At 46.4% G+C, this 22,210-nt stretch overlaps 1 protein-coding gene across 22 annotated transcripts in view; it reads left to right on the forward strand.

Moving 5' to 3' along the window:
- Positions 1–2,682: 2,682 nt before the first annotated feature.
- The window catches only part of SCLY (selenocysteine lyase), a 36,210-nt gene continuing 16,682 nt past the window's right edge, over positions 2,683–22,210 (forward strand). For 8 of the 22 annotated variants that reach the window (XR_010410363.1, XR_010410367.1, XM_054505926.2 and 5 more), the window contains exons 1-4: positions 2,708–2,851; positions 5,239–5,354; positions 9,837–9,937; positions 14,943–15,123. Coding sequence is in view for 20 of the 22 variants with exons in the window: in XM_054505926.2 (XP_054361901.1) it covers positions 2,763–2,851; positions 5,239–5,354; positions 9,837–9,937; positions 14,943–15,123 (487 nt within the window). In the remaining 2 variants the exon portion in view is untranslated. The other 14 variants (XM_064587347.1, XM_045867636.3, XM_054505928.2 and 11 more) reach the window with 10 other exon arrangements.

Below are 22,210 nucleotides of genomic sequence, written 5' to 3' on the forward strand. Positions count from 1 at the left end.
ACCCATTATCTTAGAAGCACAATAAATCAAAGAACAATGAAACAAGGTATGCCTGTATCATTCAAAATAGTTTTACAGCCCTACACATCCTCTGTATTCTATTCCTTCTTCCCTCCCCCCAACCCCCAGCAACTCTATTGAGTTTTTAAAACTTGATTATAGTTTTTGTCCAACATCTTTTTTTATTTGTTGTTTCATAACGCCCTTAAAAAAAAAAAAAACAAAACAAAAAAACAAAAAAACCCAAACCAGCCACTTATCTCCTTACCGAGTTTCCTCTTTTAAAGACTTACTTGGATAGCTCTGCTACCTTTGCCCTCAGGCATGAGTCCTATTGGTGGCGCTTACTATCTGGCATTCCTTAAATGTTTGGTCTTTATTGAGCCTTATCTCAGGTATTTAAGACATCCTTCCGGTCCTCCTCCGTGGCATCTGTTTTGACCAGTCCACGGGGAACAGCCGAGGCTGCGGCCTGTTGCACCAGATAAGCTTTTAGGAAGAGTGAGGAGGAAATTGCTGCCTCAGCAGCTGGTCCTCTGTATGCGGGTACTCTGTTCTGTCTAGGTGTCTGTCACCAGCCACGTGGGCACTCTCTGGTCTCTGACTCCACTACACTCATTGTATCCACCCGGAAACACAAACCCTCTAACTACTGCCTAATTGGTCCAAGAAGGGCTTGAGATGAATCGTATTGTCAGCTGTCCCTGGGTGCCCTCCAGCTCCCATCCACACCATCTCCCTGCAGATTTAGAGAAGGAAACCTGCCCCCTACCTTTCAATTTCCCCCACCCACTTTTGCTCTTACTCTCATGCCTTCTCAACACTTCCAGGACTTTGGCTCTTTCTTATCTCCAGTGTCCTTGTCAGCTACCGCCCTTCAGCATATAAACACATTCAGGCTCTAAAATATTTCCCTTAATCTTGTACCCCCTTTTTTGGCTCCCTCCTTCCTTTCTCAACCTTTGGGAAAGGGTTGACCAGATTCTTCATTCTTTTGTGTTCCACCCATCCCTCAACTCACTGCACACTTTTCTGCCCTCTTCCCACTGCCATACTAAAATTTCTTGAACTAAATGCATCAGTGCCTCCTCATCCTCCTATAAGGTAGACACTTTCCACATGTCCTCTCAGCTGCACTTTACACTTTCATCTGTTCTTGGACATTCTTTCCTAATTCCCTTTCCTTTCCTCCTCTTTGGATTGTCCTTAAGCTCCGTGTATCTCCTTGCTTCTTAAATTTTGGTGTGTCCTTGGGGTGCCTGCATGGCTTGGTGGGTTAAGTGGGGACTCTTGGTTTTGGCTCAGGTCATGATCTCAGGGTTGTGGGATGGAGCCCTACCTTGGGCTCTGCACTCGGCACAGGGTCTACCTGAGATTCTCTCTCTCTCCCTCTGCTCCTTTGTCCTGCTCTCTAATAAATCTTTTTTTTTTTTTTTTTTTGACAGATTGCATAAGTAGGCAGAGCAGCAGGCAGAGGGAGAGGGAGAAGCAGGCTCTCCACCCAGCAGGGAGCCCGATGTGGGACTCGATCCCAGGACTCCGGGATCATGACCCGAGCTGGAGGCAGACGCTTCACCGACTGAGCCACCCAGGCGCCCCTCTCTCAAATAAATCTTAAAAAATATTTTTTGGGGGGGCGCCTGGGTGGCTCAGTCGGCGAAGCGTCTGCCTTCGGCTCGGGTCATGATCCCAGGGTCCTGCGATGGAGCCCCACGTCGGGCTCCCTGCTCGGCAGGAAGCCTGCTTCCCCCTCTCCCACTCCCCCTGCTTGTGTTCCCTCTCTCGCTGTGTCTCCCTCTGTCAAATAAATAAATAAAATCTTTAAAAAAAATTTTTTTTGGTGTGTCCTTTGTTATGGCTACATTTGACATGAGCTCAGTTTGCAAGCAAGAATGAACGGAAATAAGGAACCCAGAAATACAGAGACTTGCAGAGCTGGAAGAGACAACTTCTGGACCCCAGCTGGAGATCAAACTGAGAAAGTCTTGGAAAAGCCAATTTCAACTTCTTGGCAAAGCGTTCCTGAATTCAAATTCTGGCTCCTTCACTACCGTGTGAAGTTGGGCAAGATGCTGAGCTTTCCCTCGATTTCCTCCTAACCGTGCCCACTCGCTGCCCCCAAGATTAAATCAGTGAATACGTGAAGGCGCTCCCAACGGTGCACGTGCTCGGGCTCAGTTAAACCGAACGACTGCTGTGGCCGGCCGTGCGCCCTGACTTCTGTTGTGCTCGGCAGGGTGGAGCAGCGTCACACGTGCCCACCGCCCGGGCTCCCACGCCATGTGTCCACAGCTCGGGCCCCTCCCCGCTCGGCGCTCCCCGGCCGCCCCAGCCCCGGCAGCCCTAACTCAGCTCTGGCTCCCGCGCCCCTCCCGCCGACTGCGTGTCACCCTGCAGGCCCGGCCTCTCGGCGCTGCACCGACACCGAGATGCGGCCCGACCCCGGCCAGCCCCCGCGGACGCGCTCGGGGTCCCGGCGCGGAGGAGCCCGCCCTCCCCGCCGCAGCCCGCCTCCCGGCCTCGGTGATTCGCCCCCTGTGACGCGCCCCGTCACCTGACCGCGCGCAGCCAGTCGGCTTCCCGCAGGGGCCGGCCCCAGGGTTGGCCGAGCGCAAAGCGCAGCCAATCCGGACGCGGCCCGGGCCTCGCGGCCCCGCCCCTGCCGCCGAGCCTCCCGGAGGCGCCGCCCGAGACGCGCGAGGTCCGTGGGTCAGGCGGTGCTGGGTGCCGGCGGGTCGGGGCCGAGCCGCGGCGGGGCCGGGATGGAGGCGGCGGTGGCGACCAGCAGGGACGCGCGGGGGCGTGCGGCGAGTCGCCCACGCGGCCGCGGAGAGAAGAGCCCGCCGGACAGGTGTGCCCCGCGAGGGGGAAGCGGCCGGCGCCCTCCTCCAGGAAGCCCTCGGGGCGCCGCGGGGCGAGGGGTGGGGCTGTCCCGCCCGGAGAGGTCGGGGGCGGGGGGTGGGCGGTGCGGGGAGGTCGGTGGCGGCCGGTGAGTGCCGGAGGTCTCCCCGGGAAGGCGTCCCGCCCGGAGGGGTCGCCAGCTGGCGGGCACCGCAGGCCCGAGCGTCCCGCGCGGGGATGAGGCCTACGTCGGGGGTGCGAGCCGGGGGGAGCAGCGGGTGGGGGCGCGGCCTGGGCGGGCTCCCGCGGAGGTGACGTCCGGGAGTCGGCGCACAAGTTCTGGGGAAGCGCGCCCGGGGAAGGGGGACAGCCGCTGCGCAGGCCCGGGGGCTGGAACCGAGCAGCAGGGGCTTGGCGGAGCTGAGGTCAGGGGGCAGAGCCACGGGGCTCAGGAAGGACTTCGGGATGCATTCTAGGGGCGCGTGGGTGCGGACGGGAGAGGAAGCGGGGAAACGCTGGGGATCTTCTGTAGGATTGTGTGGCCGGAGTGCTGGCCGCGGTGGCGCGCAGAGGTGGGGGTACCGAGACAGAAGCCGCAGGACTGGCTGATGCATTGGTGTGGGCAAAGGAGGGACTGAGGCAGATGCCTCCCGGGCTCCTGGCCTGAGCAGCCGGGAAAGCGGGGAGGTGGGCAGGGAGGCCTTCCAGTGCACGCTGCTTCTTCAGCCTGCTGCAGCTATGCATTTTGTTTGTTGCTGGGACTTTGCTTACTCTTTTTTGGTCATCCTCTCTGCCTGAATGTGAGGAATGTGTGTGTCTTTAAAATTTGGGTCCAGGCCTAACCCTGACCATTTCTTTCATTAGGCAGTCTACTTTGGTTGAGCCTGAGCAAAAGGATCTGGGAAAAAGCCCCCGAGGGAGACTTGAGTGGAGAGGAGAGTCACCATACCTTTTTATTATATTTTGGTTATGAACATAATAGACTCTAGCGTTCCCATCCAATATTGACAGCATTTTAAGGAGGAAGCAAATAATGGAGTTATCTATAAAATGTTAATCTGAAATTCAAGTCATAAATGTTTCAGTCTGCCAGCAGAATGAAAAGCTGCAGTCGCTGAGCAGACACAAGTAGTTTGAGGAAATGTGGGGTATTTATAGGAAGTGAAAGCTGGGGCGCCTGGGTGGCTCAGTCGTTAAGTGTCTGCCTTCAGCTCAGGTCATGATCCCAGGGTCCTGGGATCAAGCTCCGTATCGGGTTCCCTGCTCCGGCGGGGAGTCTGCTTCTCCCTCTCCCTCTGCCTGCCACTCCCCCTGCTTGTGCTCTGTCAAATAAATAAATAAAATCTTAAAAAAAAAAAAAAAAAAAAGGAAATGAAAGCAAAATTCAGGGCACATGCAGATTTAAGTCACAGCAGGACCAGGAGTTTCCCAGTGCCGGAGTGGCCAATGGTGGCAGGTCAAACTTCCCAAAGCCTTAAACCTACCAGGTGACTTTGGACACCTATAGACAAGATGTTGCATTAAAAAACTCTGGTCTGGGGGCACCTGGGTGGCTCAGTTGGTTAAGGGTCTGCCTTCGGCTCAGGTCATGATCCCAGGGTCCTGTAAGTGACAGAGCAGCGAGGGGAACTGGCAAAGCCTGTGAGCTTCTGGAGCTGACGTATTTCTATTGAGGCCCACAGTGAACAGGGCCCAAGTCTAGTGAGTCACACACTGAGGAGGACCACGGAGAGACAGAGGAAGGAGGAAGGGGACTGGTGGCTGTAATTTTATTTAGAGCTGCAGGAAGCTTCACAAGAAAGTCAAGATGGAACAAAGACCTATGAAGGAAAGTGGGGTGGGGGTGTGGTCTTGCTAGGCACGGGAAACTGCAAGTGGGAGGGGAGAAGTAGGCCTACCCAGGGTCCGGGAGCCAAGAGGAGTGTCGGGAGGAGTGGGTGCCCAGATCACCTGAGCCTTCCGCCAGGCCAGAGACTACAGAGAAATAAAGAAAAACTACCCAAGAAGTTAGAAAGCCCTGGGCGCTCACGCTCCCCTCTCCTTCCATCTGGAAGAGAGGAGCAGGTCTGTCCCTCAGAGCAGTAGGGTAGGCTTCGAGGCTCAGCGGGCCATTGATCCTACCACCGGGTGGAAAGAACTTTTGAAAATCTACATGGATGGTCTAGCGATTATAAAGGAAACTAGCAAATACTGGATTGTTGGAAATTATGCATACCTTTTCCATACTTCATGAAGATTTGGAGACATCCAAGTGCAGAGTGCGGAAGGCTGCGCGGTGGTTCTGCAGGGGACCACCCCAACCTTGACAGTATCTGCTTGTTGAGCCGACAGAGTGCAGCTGTGCTTCCACACTCCATCTCCTTGTCCCTAATAGGCACATCTGTGTTTTCTTTCCAGCAGGAAAGTTTACATGGACTATAATGCAACCACCCCCCTTGAGCCAGAAGTCATCCAGGCCATGACCGAGGCCATGAGGGAAGCCTGGGGAAATCCCAGCAGTCCTTACCCAGCAGGTAATGCTAGAAGGCGCTCACAGATCCGGAGATATGGGGGGCAGAGGCAGTCTTAGAGAAATTGTACACCACATGTGATCACTTGCTTTTGAATAGATTTTCTGTTCACTGCAAATCTTAGGTGTAATTTTTGGCTGGTTGGTTTTCAGAAAAGTCCAAACTTGTCCATTGGGCCTGTTGATACCATAACCTTTCATTTTTAATACACTGTCCCGTCCCCCTTACCCAGATGAAAAAGATGTCTTGTTAAGAGCTATTTGTAGTAACAGTACCCATTAAAACCCTTTCATGTATCTGTTTCAGTGGATCCTTAAAAACTTTACAAAATAGATCTTTTAAATCATCAGGATTGCATGTAACCCTGGCCTTTTTTTTTAAATGAAAATTATTTTAAAATTCTTTATTTCCATTATAATAAAAATATTCTCATTTCTCATTTATTCTTGTTTTAATGTAGATCGTTAAATTGGCGGTTTTGGAAAATGATTTGCTGCAAATCAGTAGTTTTATGTCACTGTCACAGTTACATTATGTTTTTCAGATGGCCCGCTAGTTGTACCTTTCTTATTTAATACTTACCAGAGATCATTAAGATAAACTGTCTTAACTGTGGATTATGAGGAGCTACAAGAGCTTTCAGACACTGTTGCCAAGCCCTAGAATTTAGTAATACTTATATCCAACTTTACAGGCTTTCATGGGTTTTCCTATCTGTTTGGTATGAGCTTCACAACTTGATAACTAAAAGCTTTTTCAAAATCAGGTACTAGTCATTCATTAACTTATTTGTTGGTTTATTTGGTACGTGTATTCTGGCTAATCTTCTGGACATTGCCTTGTATCTAATTTTTCCTCTAGCAAAACTGTACTTTCTGATGCGTTAATCTTGAGAATACGGAGGACAATTAAATGCTAATAGAAAACATTTCTTATAAAGAAGTTTAGGAATAACCCTGAAGGAGAAATTCCCCTTCTTGACCGGATGAAACCTGTCAGTGGCTTTCCAGTTGTCCTGACAGCCTTCATTTCTTAAGAACCATAACTGAATTATGCATTGCCATTCACTTGTTGATATTCAGATAGAAGTGGGAGGGGGGGGGAAGAAAAAAGGAAAAGAAAGAAAATCACCTTTATGATAGAATGGTTTAATTATTTTCACAATATTATGATTTAATAATGATAATAATTCCTTTGGGAGAATTTATTTTAGGGAAAAACCTTAAGGACATATGGGAAGAGTTTAGATACCCAAGATGTTTATCACAGCCTTGCTTATAATAGTAAAAAGCTGGAAATAACCTCAGTGTCCATCAGTCAAGGACTGATCACACTGAGTATGCTGAAGCCCTAAGTGGAGTTCTGGGCCCTGTCAGAGCCATGGTGTGGACTAGATCAATGATCTAGCAGCATCTAGTTCATGTGGGGAAGGCATGTTAGGAAACCTGATGTGCAGTATGGTTTCTTTGTTTCTTATACCCAACCCTCAAGAAAAACTGTGTATGAGCAAGTATGGAAAATATATCATTTTGCTGTGAGATACAGAAACCCCCCACGTAACAGGAGCTTAAGCACAAGGACTTACGCAGCTTAAGGCTTCTGCATCCAGTCTGTTGCAATATTCACATCATGTAGCCTCTGGAAGGCTTCACTATATACTTTCAAGAAAATGAGTATAAAAAGACAAATGATGTCTAGCGTCTTTATGAAACTTGATTTGACTTCGTGGAGCCCTGAAAGTGCCTTGCCCCTGCCCCAAGGGCTTCCCAGATGACATTTTGAGAACAGCTGATTTAACCAGTATTGGTTGAGTACTTACTGCCTGCCAAGCACTGTTCTGGTGAGGGATAAGGCACAGGGTACAAAGTGTATTGGGTTTGCAGGGCATTACTTTGGCCACTGCCTAGAGAGTGGACCACAGTGGTGTCAGTGGAGTTGGGAGCCTTCTAGGGGAATATTTCAGCGGTGGCCTTGACTCCGCTGTGGCTGGGCAGTGCAGAGGTGAGGCAAGATTCTGGGCATTTTGGATGGCAGAGCTTTACAGGATTTGCTGATGGGTTGGATAATGGGGTATGAGAAAGGCAAGAGCCAAAGCTTTTGGCCCCAGACCCCTGCAAGGACTAAGGTGCCATTTATGTACTGAGATCGGAAAGGCTGAGAAGAACAAGTTTGGGGGAGAAGTCATTGTTCACCTTGGAGTAAGTGTAGTTGCAGATGCCTATTGGATACCCAGGTGGGACGGGAGTCGGCAGCACGGTGCTGGTTATTCAGTCTTGGGCTGCTGAGGGAGGGAGGATCGGAGGACCTGGCCAGGGTGTGGGCCATCCGCCATCTGGATTTGGAGCGCTGCCCAGCGAGGGACTCGGAGGAGGAGGGAGTGGACCGAAGGGAGAGCTGCTGGCAAGGGAGGAGGCGGGGGCCTTGATTTGGCACAAGGGGATCTTGGTCAGAGTAGGTTTGGGAAGCCAGGGGCCAGAGTACCTGATTGCCAGTGAGTTCAAGAGGGAATGGAGAGGGGAAGAGATGGGAAAGGAGAAACGGGCCTTTGCTGGGGGCAGGTAGAGGGGCTCTGGTGTGAGAACAGCCAAGTGAAGTAGGGTTGCTTTAATGGATTATGGAAGCCGCACACGCCCCTTACCATCCCTCTTGCTTCCTGAAGGGCAGGAGTTCAGAGTCTTCTCTTATGTCAGTTACAGTTACCAACCACCCTTTACATTTAGTTACACTAACAACTTCAAACATTCCGGAAATTTAAGAGGAAGAAAATAGACACCCATGTGTCTCCTACCTAGATCCAACAGTGTTGCCATGTTACCTTGATCTCGTTCTTTCTGAATTTACTGCTTTTTCATGAGCTCTGGAGAATGAGTTGCAAGAAGCGTGGTACTTCCCCATCATGGGGAAACACCTGTATGTGCAAAAGAGAAGGGACTTTCTCCCATCACAGTGCCATCAGCAAACCTGAGAACATGACAGGAGGGTCCTGCCCTGGATTCAGACCATATTCCAATTTCCTCAATTGAGGACATTACTTGTTGAAAAGATAACGACTGAATCAGTACCTGGGGTGGGGGAGAGAACCCTTGCTAGCACGCATCTCACGGGTTGGTTTATTTTTCTAACTCCTTGTGCCACAGTTTTATTTTGGAATGTAACATCTGCAGACAAGGTGAAATAAGTCTAGCGAACACTTGCATTTAATTCCTTTACCTGGATTTATCAGTTATTACCACTTTGCCCCATTTATTTGAATCATTTGAAAGTTGCAAACAGGAGGCTTCACTCCTAAATACCGAAGCAGTGTCTCCTAAGAACAAGGACGCCGTCCCGAGCCAGAGATTGAGCATTAATCCAATGACAGCATCTCATTACCATTCACGTTCTAATCTCCCTGAGTATGCACTTTTGTTCCAAGTGGCATTAGGTCCCTTTTGAAAATATAAATTGTAAGTACATGAAAAGAGCAACCACAAGGTCATTTCTGGCAATTCTCTGACCTGTCCACACTGGACGGGATTCCGAGCGTTCCAGTAGCTTTTGTTCCCGGGACTCGTTGGTCTGCACCCTCTGCATCCTTCCCCCTCCGACAGCTTTAGTGAGGTGTGATTCACATACACTGAACCGCAGAGTGAAAGTGTACAATTTGATGACTTTTTTTTCTTACAAGTAGGGCTGAGTAGTCAACAAACTTTGGAGACTCTTGATCTATAGACCAAGTAAGAATGGCCGTTGACATTGTCACAGTTCCCATCCTGGCTCCTTCCTTTCTCTGCCGCATACAGTTTGGTCCCTTCTTTTGTGCCAGCCAGTGGAACTGGCTCACAGCTGGGGTGCGTGGCCCCCGTGTGACAGCAGGTCTGGCCCTGTGGCAGGGACCTCTCTCGTGTGCCTGGGGGACCTGCACTGAGATGCAGCATTGCACCATGTGTTGAGGAGTCATGAGCATTCTTTTTGCTTATTTTTGTTGTTTTGCAGCTTGATCTTAAGCAAATTATTTCATCCCTTCACCCTCCTGTCTTGATGAATGGGAAGCAAGGCAGATGGCCACAGCTTCCCCTCTCCTGTAGCATCCGGTAAGAGGAAGCCCACGTCCTTGGGGATTTTAGGGTTCCCGCGCGTCCCCCCGTATTTGTTTCCACCTCTTACTAAGTCTCAGTAGGGGTCATGAGTTGCTCCTATCTTGCTGCTGCCCCTTCATCAGCTTATTCCTAGGTTGTGGCCTATTGTATTCACGTTAACGGGACATGGGTTGTCTTAGAATTGCCCACTTAGAGTTGTTCCTGCGTGTCTGGTACTTTTTTTTTAAGATTTTATTTTTAATTCATCTCTACACCCAGTGTGGGGCTTGAACTCACCACCCCGAGATCAAGAGTCACACACTCCACTAACTGAGCCAACCAGCCCCATGTCTGGTTGTTCTTTTAAACATGTGTTTATTGGGCTTAGTGAAGTGACGTTAATGAGTTTCCATTTTGGTCTCTCAAGGTCGGAAGGCCAAGGACATTATTGACACAGCTCGGGAGAACGTCGCGAAGATGATATGTGGGAAACCTCAGGACATTATCTTCACTTCTGGGGGCACCGAGGTAAAGTTTCTAAACAGGCTCACAGTCTTTTAACTGTAAGTTATATGAAAAAATAGAACATGGTTCCCTCTTGGTATTATTTTTTTTAAAAAAGAGTAAATCTTGGTCTTGGTCTTGCTAATTTTGCAAATTAGCTTCATATAATTAGTACTTATCCTAAAAGTAAATTCCAGATGTCTGATAGGACATTTGTAACATAATGTGTAAATTAACTTGCATTATTTCAACAGAGAGTTTCCCCTACATTTTGCCCTGGAATTATCCCTTTAAGTCCCTACTAAATTGTTTGCCTTATTAAGATTTTGAGGTTTGACCCATTCCAGATGTACTTTTAGATTGATAGAAATGCTCAAAGACAGTGGGATGGTGTCAAGGCTTCTGCTCAAATAGTAATACTGTCTCCCTTTCTGGGAAGGAAGGCGTGACTATCACCCACAGGTGATGTGACTGTCCATGTGGAAAACCCAAGAGAGTCTGCAGCTAGATTATTAGAGTTAATAAGAAAAGTTAGTAGTTATTAGATACAAAAATCAATCGTGTTTTTATGTACCAGGGACAAGCAAGTATGTTGTCAAAAATCGATCTCTATGCTCTGGAACCAAAATGTAACACGAAGACAGAGTTTGGGGATAAAGAGGAACGACAGTTTATTACTTTGCCAGGCAAGGGAGGCCGCAGCAGGCTGATGCCTTCAGAACTGCAGACCCGCCCGGGGTAAAAGGCTCAGGGCTTTCATAGGAAAATACAGGATCCGGCAGCGTCGATAGGAATCTGGTGCATCCTGCCAGCTGCGTTCATCATGTCTCCATAGTGGTCTCATGACCAGCGTCGGTGCCGGCCATCCGAGTCTCATTACTAAGTACCGATACCAAGTTCCTGGAACAAAGGATTCTACAGAGAAGCAAGTGAAGGGGAGGGGCTGGCGTCAAGAACGAGGAGGAGAAAAATGTGGTCCGTTTCAAGTCAAACCTCGCTGGAGCATTGGTGTGTTCCTCTCAGTTTCCATATAGAGGTTTGTATAGCGGTTTCAGGTTTTTACCGGAGCACGAAAAATATCAAATACTTAGGAAATAAAGCTGACAAAAAAGAATTTGTAAGACCTTTTTCATAGACCCCGCCCACCAAGAAAGTAATAGAAATATTAGTGTATACCACCTTCTAAGAAGTTCTGAGTAAACGGAGCAATTCACCAAGCTCCCAGATTGGAAGACCCAGTGTTCTAAATACATCAGTTCTTCCCAGTTGATCTGTAGATTCAGGGCAACCTCAGTCAAAATCCTGACACTTTTTTGGTGGAATCTCACAAATTTACATAGATATACCAAAGGCCAAGAATTGTCAAGGCCTCTGGAAGATTAAGAACACAGTGAAATGACTTGCTCCACCAGATATCCAGCCTTCTGTAAAGCTTACTAATTAAGGCACGTGGTCTTCGGGCAGGGACAGACAGTAGACCAGAAATAGCGCCATGCATGTATGGACACTTGTCATATGACTGAGGTAGCCATGTATCCTGGTTTGCTCAGGACAGTCCCAGGATATACGTGTTGTCCTGACATAATTTAGTACCCTCTTATTCTTTTTTTTTAAGATTTTATTTATTTGACAGAGAGAGACACAGTGAGAGAGGGAACACAAGCAGGGGGAGTGGGAGAGGGAGAAGCAGGCTTCCCGCCGAGCAGGGAGCCCGACGTGGGACTCGATCCCAGGACCCCGGGATCATGACCTGAGCCGAAGGCAGACGCTTAACGACTGAGCCACACAGGCGCCCCTCTTTTTTTTTTTTTTTTTTAAGATTTTCTTTATTTCTTTGACAGAGAGAGACACAGCAAGAGAGGGAACACAAGTGGGGGAGAGGGAGAAGCAGGCCCCAGTGCCCTCTTATTCTTAAGTTTTTCTGGCTCAGATGCTAGATTATATGATCACCATATATGACTGAGGTAGCATAGCAGAGCAGGAAGAAAGAATGGTCTCCAGTAAATGGTGCTGGGACAACTGTATATTCACAAAGAAAAAGGAAATTGGATTTCTGCTTCACAACATAAAGTAATAATCATAACTTTGGGCATAATAAATACTAATTATGGAAAATAAAATTTAGAAAGCTTTCAGGTGATAAGTTTATATCTTTGTGATGATTAAGAGCAATGAATGTCTTCTATACGATACAGAAAGCATTAACCATAAAGGAGAAGGCTGATAAATGGTACCACCACCACCACAAAACAGACTTTACTTCATCAAAGAGTCCTATGAAGAAAACAAAAAGACAAGCTAGACAATGGGAGAGGACATTCACAACATATAACTGACAAAAGACTAGCATCTAGGATATAAAGGCAGGTAACCCAATGGAAATATGGGCAAGAAACTTGAGTATGTGCTTCACAAAGCAGGCGCCAGTTTCTACATGTGAAAATACTTGGCGTCGGGTGCCTGGGTGGCTCAGTCGTTAAGCATCTGCCTTCGGCTCAGGTCATGATCCCAGGGTCCTGGGATCGAGTCCTACATTGGGCTCCCTGCTCTGCAGGAAGCCTGCTTCTCCCTCTCCCACTCCCCCTGCTTCTGTTCCCTCTCTCGCTGTGTCTCTCTCTGTCAAATAAATAATAAAATCTTAAAAAAAAAAAAAAGAAAATACTTGGCGTCGTCATCAGAGTAAAAAACATTGAAACACGTCTGCACGCCCATCAGAATGATAAAAGTTAAGCATTGCAATGGTAGTAAGTGTGGACAAAGGACGCAGAGCAGTAAGCCCGAGCATAAGCTGGAATGCCAGTTTGGGAAGGGGGCTGTTATCTGGTGAAGTTGAAGCCGTGCATACACTGTCAGCCCGCAGTCCCACTCCCAGGGCGTAGCATAGACAAGTGAGGCGCGTGCGCACCAGGGCGCAGGTACAGACTGTTCACGACAGGGAGAAACTGGGAGCAACCCAGGGGTCCCTCAAAATTAGCATGGACCAATGTTAATACGTTGTGTTCAGTCCTACAGCGGAATGTCACACGGGACCTGCAGCAACGCGCGTGGATCTTGAGATGCCGAATGAATGAAGTCAGTCAAAGGGTCCATTGAGCCCTGTCTGGCTGAGTGAGGGGTCGGGGAGCTGCTGCCATGCCCCTGGGCCCCGCAACCACCACTGCGACCAGACTCTTGGTGGCCCACAAGGAGCTGCCTCAGCCCCAGCTGCCTGGTAGGGCCATCCTGGTCTCATCTGGTGCCAAGGACGTTCATGGTCTGCGAGCACATGGTGCATTTTCAGATGTGACCTGGTGGTTCCCACGGAGGCCCCTGTACTCCTGTTGGGGCCCAGGGCAGGGCAGCCATTTCCAGGGTTCAGCAGCGACTGACAGACACATGCAGCACGTGGGAGGGGCTTGGGCATCTCCATCCTGTTCACAGTCATTGGGTCATCTTTTACACTACCATCCACGGTGGCCTTAAATGGGATTGTAGGGACTCTGCAGCCACGTGGAGCCCCGAAGGAACCTCTCCTCTGGATAGAATGGCTGTGTGGCAGCATTTTCTACAAGGGTGTGACCTGGGACCTCTAAGGAAGCATCCACGGGTTGGAGAAATCCATCTGAGTCATTCGTCCCCGACCACCTCCTCACTGTTGCCTGATCCGATGTGTCGCCCATCGGTGAGCCACAGAGGGGGCTGCCTTGGCGTGCCGTCAGCTGGACACTGTCTTAAGTCCTCTGCACGCAGGATGGCAGCACGTGGGCACCTCAGCACAGCGCAAGCACTGCCCCCCCCATCGTGGGGTACCCCCAGATGCTCCAAGGGATTGGATCTTCACTGAGAAAAAGTTCGTTCAGTTCTACTCATATGAAGGTCAGAAGGAGACAAAATAAACAGTATTGTTTAGAGGTGCTTGCATAGGAAGTCAGAGTATCCAGAAGAGCAGGGAAATGATTACCGTACAAATCAGGGTGGTGTCAGCTCCGTGGGGGTGGGGAGGGCACAGTGATTGAGGGGGGCCCAGTGTGGTTCTGCGTGGGGCAGTGTCCACTGTCTTGATCGGGTAACAGTCACTCAGTATTCACTGCCTTCTCTGTTAAACTTACGTTTATATTTTATACACTTTTCTGTATATATGTTATAATTTAAAAGAAGAAAAAAAAATTTTTTTTTTTAAGTCTTCTCCTACCCTGAACCCTTCAGTTATCCACTCTGGCTACAGGAAACCAATACTGTTAGCTTCCTGGTGTCTTCCAGAGAGACTATGCATTAAAAGCAAATAACTATGTAGATTTATATATTCTTATCTCCTTCCCTGTTTACCCTTTCAAGGATATTTTTGCATATATGAGTAAATGTGTGTGTATTTCCCCCTTTTTATACAAATTGGGTAGAATACTGTATATAATTTCTGCTACCTTTTTTTATTATTATTTAGCAAGTATATTTGTATTTGAGATCTTTTGGTCTCTGCACATAAGGCGTTCCCTTGATGTTTATACCTTGGTGTCCATTGAGCAGCGTTGCATGATTTATTTAACAAGTCCCTTTATTGGTAGACTCTGAAGGGCTTTCCGAGGTTGAGCTGTTACAAACAGTGCTGCACCTAATAAACAACCTTTCTGTACATCATTTTGCTTCTATGCAAGTGTAGTGATTGGATCAAGTCCAAGACGCAGACGTGCTGGGTCAGAGGGCTTACTTGATAGATATGCCAAATGGCCCTTAATGTGCCAGATTATACTCCCATCAGCAGTGGGTACCTGGACAAAATATTCTTTTTCGATAGATTTATAAAATTTAAAAATTCATAACGTTGCTTAATAAGACAGGCATAATTGACTGGAAATGAATTCTGACATTTTTGAAAGGTTGAAACCCCAAATCTTTGTCGTTGGGCATTCAAATGTGCAGCTCAAAAGCTGAATGTCTTCAAGACCATTCTTTCCTTTTTAAACGTTAGTCACAAGGAAAATGAAGTCAGAAAGTGGTACTCTCGCTGTCCCCTTAGCCCAGGTGTCGTAAATGCTCTTTCTGCTCTCTGCAGTCGAACAACTTAGTAATTCATTCCGTGGTGAAACATTTCCACCAAACCCACCCCTCCAAGGGGAGCCTGGCCGAGCTGTGCAGCCCGCTGGATAGGGCCATGCCCCACCTTATCACCTGCACCGTGGAACATGACTCCATCCGTCTGCCCCTGGAGCACCTGGTGGAGGAACGGGTGGCCGGTGAGTGACCAGCCTGGCGGATTCTGCAGGGCAGCTCCGCTTACGACCGCTAACTGATTCCAGGACCAGGTGAATCATTTACCCTCTGCTCGCAGCCTCCCTGGCCGTCTGCAGGTGCAAAGGTCACATAGCCTCTCCCCACACGGGAACCAGTGAATGCTGCCAGATTGTCCCTTAGGGAAAAGATGGGTCATCAACGTGGAGATCTAGTCTAGATCTATCAAGTAAACGATACTTCGGATTCTTGTATATAATATATATGTATTGAAATAGTATGCCTATAAATGCTAAACCGAGCTTTTCACTTGGATTGCAATGATTAAATCTTGGCTTCCTCTTCCTCCGATAGGAGGAACAAGGGTCAAATAGACCTCAGTGTCAGGGGGTAAACACCAGAATGAATGTGCTCTTGCTGGACGACTTCATCTCAGCACAGGGGAGGGAGGCCTTGCCAGGCGGGCGGGCGACTTGGGGGCAGATGGCTGGCCAGGCAGGCTGAGGGTCGGGCAGGTGGGCTTGGCCAGCCGTGGCAGTGACTCTGACCTTTCGCTTTTCCTGTGCTATGAAGTCTCAAGACACGGGGCACAGACCACAAACTTCAGAAAACTAAGAGCCCTTTTCTCCCCCAAGACAGCCGAGGTGAATACTTTCCTTTAAGCAAAGTGACGTTCCTCTCTGCCCCTCTAATCTGTCTGGAAATCTGAAGGTGAATCGAGGGAAAGTATTTTTATCATAAAGATAAAGGACTGTAACATAGTGCTCCGTTTGACTATGAAGCCTTTCTATGGATTTTCCTGTTTGACTACTACAAGGGTTTTTCTCTTTCTGGTCTTACCTAGATGCACTACTTTAAGAAAAGAGATCGATCAGGTCTGACTTTCTTATTTCAGCTCTTGTTCCTTTCAGTTCCTGGTGCCTTTTTTTTTTTTTCTGTCTTTCTTATTTTTCTGTACTTACAGGGAAGGGCGACACATCATTCTTAGTTGCTGTTGCGTTTAACCTCCTGCTTAAATTACACAGATTTTGGGTGGCTCAGTCATTAAGTGTCTGCCTTCGGCTCAGGTCATGATCCCGGGGTCCTGGGATCGAGCCCTGCATCGGGCTCCCTGCTCAGCAGGGACTCTGCTTCTCCCTGTCCTGTTCAGTAGTTCTTAGTTTATTCACCAAGTTGTGCAACCATCACCATAATCAGTTATAGAACATCTCATCACCCCCCAAAACCTTGTACCCATCCACTGTAATTCTCCATTTGCCTCAACCTCAGGCAACCACTAATCCATGTCCTGTCTCTAAAGATTGCCCTATTTCAGAGGACTTTCGTATGAATTGAATCATAGAATATGTGGTCTTTTTGACTGATTTCTTTCAATTAGCATGTTTTCAAGGTTCATTCATGATGTAGCATGTACCAGTACTTAATTTCTTTTTATGGATTTATAAAATTCCATTTTATGTGAATTCTAATTTATATAAATAATATTCACATTACTTATCCATTCATCAGTTGACGATCATTTGGCATTATGAATAATGCCATTATGAACCTTTGTGTACAAGTTCTTGTGTGGATGTATGTTTTTATTTCTCTTGGGCTTATACCTAGGAGAGGAATAGCTGGGTCACAGAGTAACTCTGTGTTTAACCTTTTGAGGTGACCTATGTATTCCAAAGCAGCTGCACCCTTTTATGTTTCCACCAGCAGGGCACAAGGGTTCCTATTTCTCTATCCTCGACAACGTTTGCAATTGTCTGTATCTTTTATTATAGCTATCCCAGGGGTGTGCAGTGGTATCTCATGGTTTTGATTTGCATTTCCCTGATGGCTGATGATGTTGAGCATCCTTTCATGTGCTTAATAAAAAGACGAGTAATCCTTTTTTAAAAAAAAATATTTTATTTATTTGAGAGAGAGAGCAGGGGGAGGGTCAGAAGGAGAGGGAGAAGCAGACTCCCCGCTGAGCAGGGAGCCCGATGTGGGGCTCGATCCCAGGACCCCGGGATCATGACCTGAGCCGAAGGCAGACGCTTCACCGACTGAGCCACCCAAGTGCCCAAGACGAGTAATTCCAGCCAGAGCAGCCTTTCTTTTGCTCTCCTTTGAGTCTTGCAGTGGATACGTGAGCTCTGCCCTTCTCTGGCTCCTACCCCGTCCCTGGAGCCCGCCCAGGCCTGCAGTCCTCTCTCGGGCACACGGTGCTCTTCTCAGTCACAGCCAGTGCTCCTGCCACAGACCTGCAGATGTGGTGGGGGTGCTAGGTCATCACACCAGCCCCTGCCTGCCTCAGCAATTTGCCCTCCTCACGCTCCATGCTGTGCACTCTGCACTTGGATGATCCTTTCATAGTTTTCGCCTATTACTGTTCTGAATGTTTTTTTCCTATTCTTATTAATCTAATGCCATCATCTTTCTATATTCTGGGAATTCCTCAAAATTCCTTGTCCACAGGTGATACCCCTAATTTAGAAAACATCTATTCTCTCATTTAGGGCCTTGAGGGGAGAGTGGATGCATTTGTCTTATACCATTTTGAACCAAAATCTTGATTCAGTCACCTTCACTTATTATTCATCTGTAGTAATGAGATTATAAGAGCTTGGAGCAGTGCCTGGAACCTAGTAGGTGATTAACGAGTGTTGGCTCAGTGTCGAGTGAGTGAAGGTTAAGTACTTGGTACGTTAAGGTGCTCTCGTGAAGATGGTGGAGTAGGAAGATCCTGGGATCACCTTGTCCCATGGATACACCTAGATAATATCCACATCAGTGTAAATAACCCCCCAAAATAACCTGAAGACTGGAAGAAAAAATTCTCCACAGCTAAATGCAGAGAGGAGGCCATGTTGAAGAGGATAGGAAGGGCGGAGACAGGGTTGGAGGCCAGATGGACCTGTGGGACTGTACATGGGGGGAGGGACACCATGGGCTCAGAGAGGGGAGAAGAGCAGATCCCATCCAGGAACCCCAGGTATGAAGAACCTGCACTGGGAAGATGGATCCCCATAACATTAGCTTTGAAAACCAGAGGGGCCTAACTTTGTGAGTTCTTACGATCAGTGGGGCTTAACACCTAGAACTTTAAAAATCAACCGGCTTGGCTCTGGAAGAGCTGGGAGACGAAGAGGAAACTGAAGTCCCACCCTTACAGAGACAGTACAACTAACAGCCCCATGGAAATACAGCATAGAAACAGCAGTTTGATAAACTCCTTGGGTGTATGGGAGGGAGATTTATTTACTATTCTCGGAGTGTCTGCTGGAGGGGCATGGTATCTTTTAGGAGACTTCCCCAAGAACAAAGGAGCTGGCAGATGCCATTTCCCTCCTCCAGGTCCCAGCCAGATACACAGACACCCATGGGAACCAGGGTAGTGCAGCACTCTCCACCTAGCTTGCTAACAGTGGACCCCACCCCACACTCTTCTGTGGACCCACACCCTCCATCCTGGCCTGGGTAGTTCTCCTGGGCAGCTGCAGGTCCCTTCCTGCAGGGGACTGGTGCAGACCTTGTTGGCACTGCATGTCCCACCCCCACGTTTTCCTGCAGACCCACCCACTAACAACACAGGGACCAAACCCTGCCTACAACAGGCAAAGACAGCCATTGCAGACAATTGGACTGAAGGCAAATGCCACACAGTAGGGTGCACATAGGAGACACCCCTAGGTTCTAGTGAACAGGGAACACCACACACAGCAGGGCACTATAGGACCTCTCCTTCATAAGGCCACTAATTTCAAGAGCAGGAGACCTAGCTGACTTTCCTAACACATAGAAACAGAGTTAGACAAAATCAGAAGACGGAAGAATCTGTCCCAAATGAAAAAACAGGACAAAATCACGGCAAGAGAGCTAAATCAAATGGAGGTAAATAATATACCTGATAGAGAATTTAAGGTAATGGTCATTAGGTATTCACTGGACTTGAGAAGAAAGTGGAGGACCTCAGTGAAACCCTCAACAAAAAGAAAACATTAAAAAGAACCAAGAAGAGATGAAAAACTCAATAACTTCAATTAAAAATACACTAGAGGGAATAAATAGCAGATTGGAAAAGCAGAAGAATGGATCAGCGACCTGGAGGACAGAGTAATAGAAAGCAATCAAACTAAACATAAGAGAGAAAAAAAAGAATACTAAAAAATGAACGTGGATTAAGGGAACTCAGTAACACCATCAAAAGTAATAACATTGGCATCATAGGGATCCCAGAAGGATGAGAGAGAGAAAAGGGGACAGAAAATGTATTCAAAGAAATAATAGCTGAAAACTTCCCGAATCTGGGAAAGGAAACAGAAATCCAGATCCAGGAGACAGACAGCTCCCACCAAATCAACCCAAGGAGGGCCACACCAAGATACATAGTAATTAAAATGGCAAAAAAGTAGTGATAAAGATGGAATTGTAAAAGCAGCAAGATAAAACAATTACATACCAGGGAAACCCAATTAGGCTATGAGCTGATTTTTCAGCAGCAGTTTTGCAGGCCAGAAGAGACTGGTGTGATATCTTCAAAGTGCTGAAAGAAAAAAACCTGCAGCCAAGAATACTCTATCCAGCAGGCCTATCATTCAGAATAAAAAGAGAGATAGGATTTCCCAGACAAACAAAAGTTAAAAGAATTCAATACCACCAAACCAGCTGTATAAGAAATGTTAAAGGGGAGGAGACTCTTTTTGTAGAAAGACCATAAATAAGAATAAGAAAAGTAGGAAGCACAAAAGCAGTAAATTAAGTATATCTATAAAAATCAGTCAAGGAATTCATAAAATAAAAGGATGTAAAGTATGACACCACATACCTAAAATGTGTGGGGGAGAGGAGGAAAAATTTAGTGATTTTAGAATGGGTTCAACCATCAACTTACTACAAACTGCTATTATGCATAAGATATTCTATTTAAACCTAACGGTAACCACAAATCAAAAACCAGTAATAGGTATGCAAAAAATAAGGAGTACTGAAAGTCCTAGACACAGCAATCAGATAAGAAAAGGAAATAAAAGTCATCCATATTGGTAAGGAAGAAGTAAAATTTTCACTATTTGCAGAGGACATGATACTCTACATAGAAAACACTAACGACTCCACCAAAAAACTACTAGAACTGATAAACAAATTCAGTAAAGTCACAGAATACAAAATTAATATACAGAAACCCATAGCATTTCTGTACACTAATGATGAAGCAGCAGGAAGAGAAATTAAGAAACCAGTCTCATTACAATTGCACCAAAAACAGTAAGACACCTAGGAATAAACCTGACCAAAGAGGTGAAAGACCTGTACTCTGAAAACTATGAAGTTGATGAAAGAAATTGAAGATGACATAAATGGAAAGACATTCGATGCTCATGAATTCAGAAAACAAATAATTGTTAAAATGTCCATACTACCCAAAGCAATCTACAGATTTAATGCAATCTCTAGCAAAATACCAGTAGCATTTTTCACAGAACTAGAACAAACAATCCTAAAATTTGTATGGAACCACAAAAGACCCCAAATAGACAAAGGAATCTTGAAAAAGAAGAACAAAACTGGAGGTACCACAATCCCAGATTTCAAGATACACTACAAAGTTGAAGTCATCAAAACGGTATGGTACTGGCACAAAAATACACACATAGATCAATGGAACAGAATAGAAAACCCAGAAATAAACCCACAATTATATGGTCAATTAATCTTCGACAAAGCAGAAAAGAATATGCAATGGGAAAAAGTCTCTTCAACAAATGGTGTTGGGGAAATTGGACAGCTACATGCAAAAGAATGACACTGGACCACTTCCTTACATGCTTTGCCAAAATAAACTCAAAATGGATTAAAGACCTAAATGTGAGACCCAAAACCATAAAAATCCTAGAAGAGAGAGCAGTCAGTAATTTCTTTGACGTGGGCATAGCAGGTTCTTTCAAGATATGTCCCCTTAGGCAAGAAAAACAAAAGCAAAAATAAACTATTGGGACTACATCAAAATAAAAAGCTTTTGCACAGCAAAGGAAACAATAAACAAAACAAAATGACAACCTACTGAATGGGAGGAGGTATTAGCAAATGACATCTGATAAAAGGTTAATATCCAAAATATATAAAGAACTCATACAATTCAGCACCAAAAAAATCAAATAATCCAATTAAAAAATGAACAGACATTTCTCTAAAGAAGACATCCAGATGGCCAACAGACACGTGAAAAGATGCTCAACACCACTCATCACCAGGGAAATGTAAATCAAAACTACAATGAGATGTCACTTCACACCTGCCAGAATAGCTAATATCAAAAACACAAGAAACAAGTGTTGGCAAGGATGTGCACTGTTGGCGGGAATGCACACTGGTGCAGCCACTGTGGAAAACAGTATGGAGGTTCCTCAAAAAAAAAGTAGCATTACCATATGATCCAGTAATCACACTACTGGGTATTTACCTAAAGACTATGAAAACACTAATTTGAAAAGATATAAACACCCCTATGTTTATTGCAGCATTGTTTACCATAGCAAAGACATGGAAGCAACCCAAGTGCCCATTGATAGATGGAAGAAGAAGAAGAAGATAGATGATGATGTATATAATGGAATATTACTCAGCCATAAAAAAGAATGAAATCTTGCCATTTTCAACAACATGGATAGATCTAGAGAGTATAATGCTAAGTGAAATAAGTCAGAGAAAGATAAATAGCATATGGTTTCATTCATGTGAAATTTAGTTAAGAAAATGAGCAAATTAAAAAAGAGACAAACCAAAAACCAGACTTAAATATAGAAAACACAGTGATGGTTACCAGAGGGCATGTGGGTGGAGGGATGGGGGAAACAGGTGATGGGGATTAGTAGTAGATTTACCATGATGAGCAGTGAGTAATGGATAGATGTGTTGAATCACTATATTGTAGACCCAAAACTAATATAACACCATATGTTAATTATACTGGAATTAAAATAAAATTTTTGAAAAATAGATGCTCATGAACTAAGAGTGTATTACCTCCTTGTGGGCCCCTCAGCAGCAGAATGGAGAGTGTGTTCCACAGAACAAACTCAGCAACTGAAGCTGCTTTAAAGGAGCATTCACATTGGC

The sequence above is a fragment of the Mirounga angustirostris genome, unplaced genomic scaffold, assembly GCF_029215605.1.
Source record: "Mirounga angustirostris isolate CCGP_5_RB_7025 unplaced genomic scaffold, mMirAng1.0.hap1 SCAF_3, whole genome shotgun sequence".
Classification (NCBI taxonomy): Eukaryota; Metazoa; Chordata; class Mammalia; order Carnivora; family Phocidae; genus Mirounga; species Mirounga angustirostris.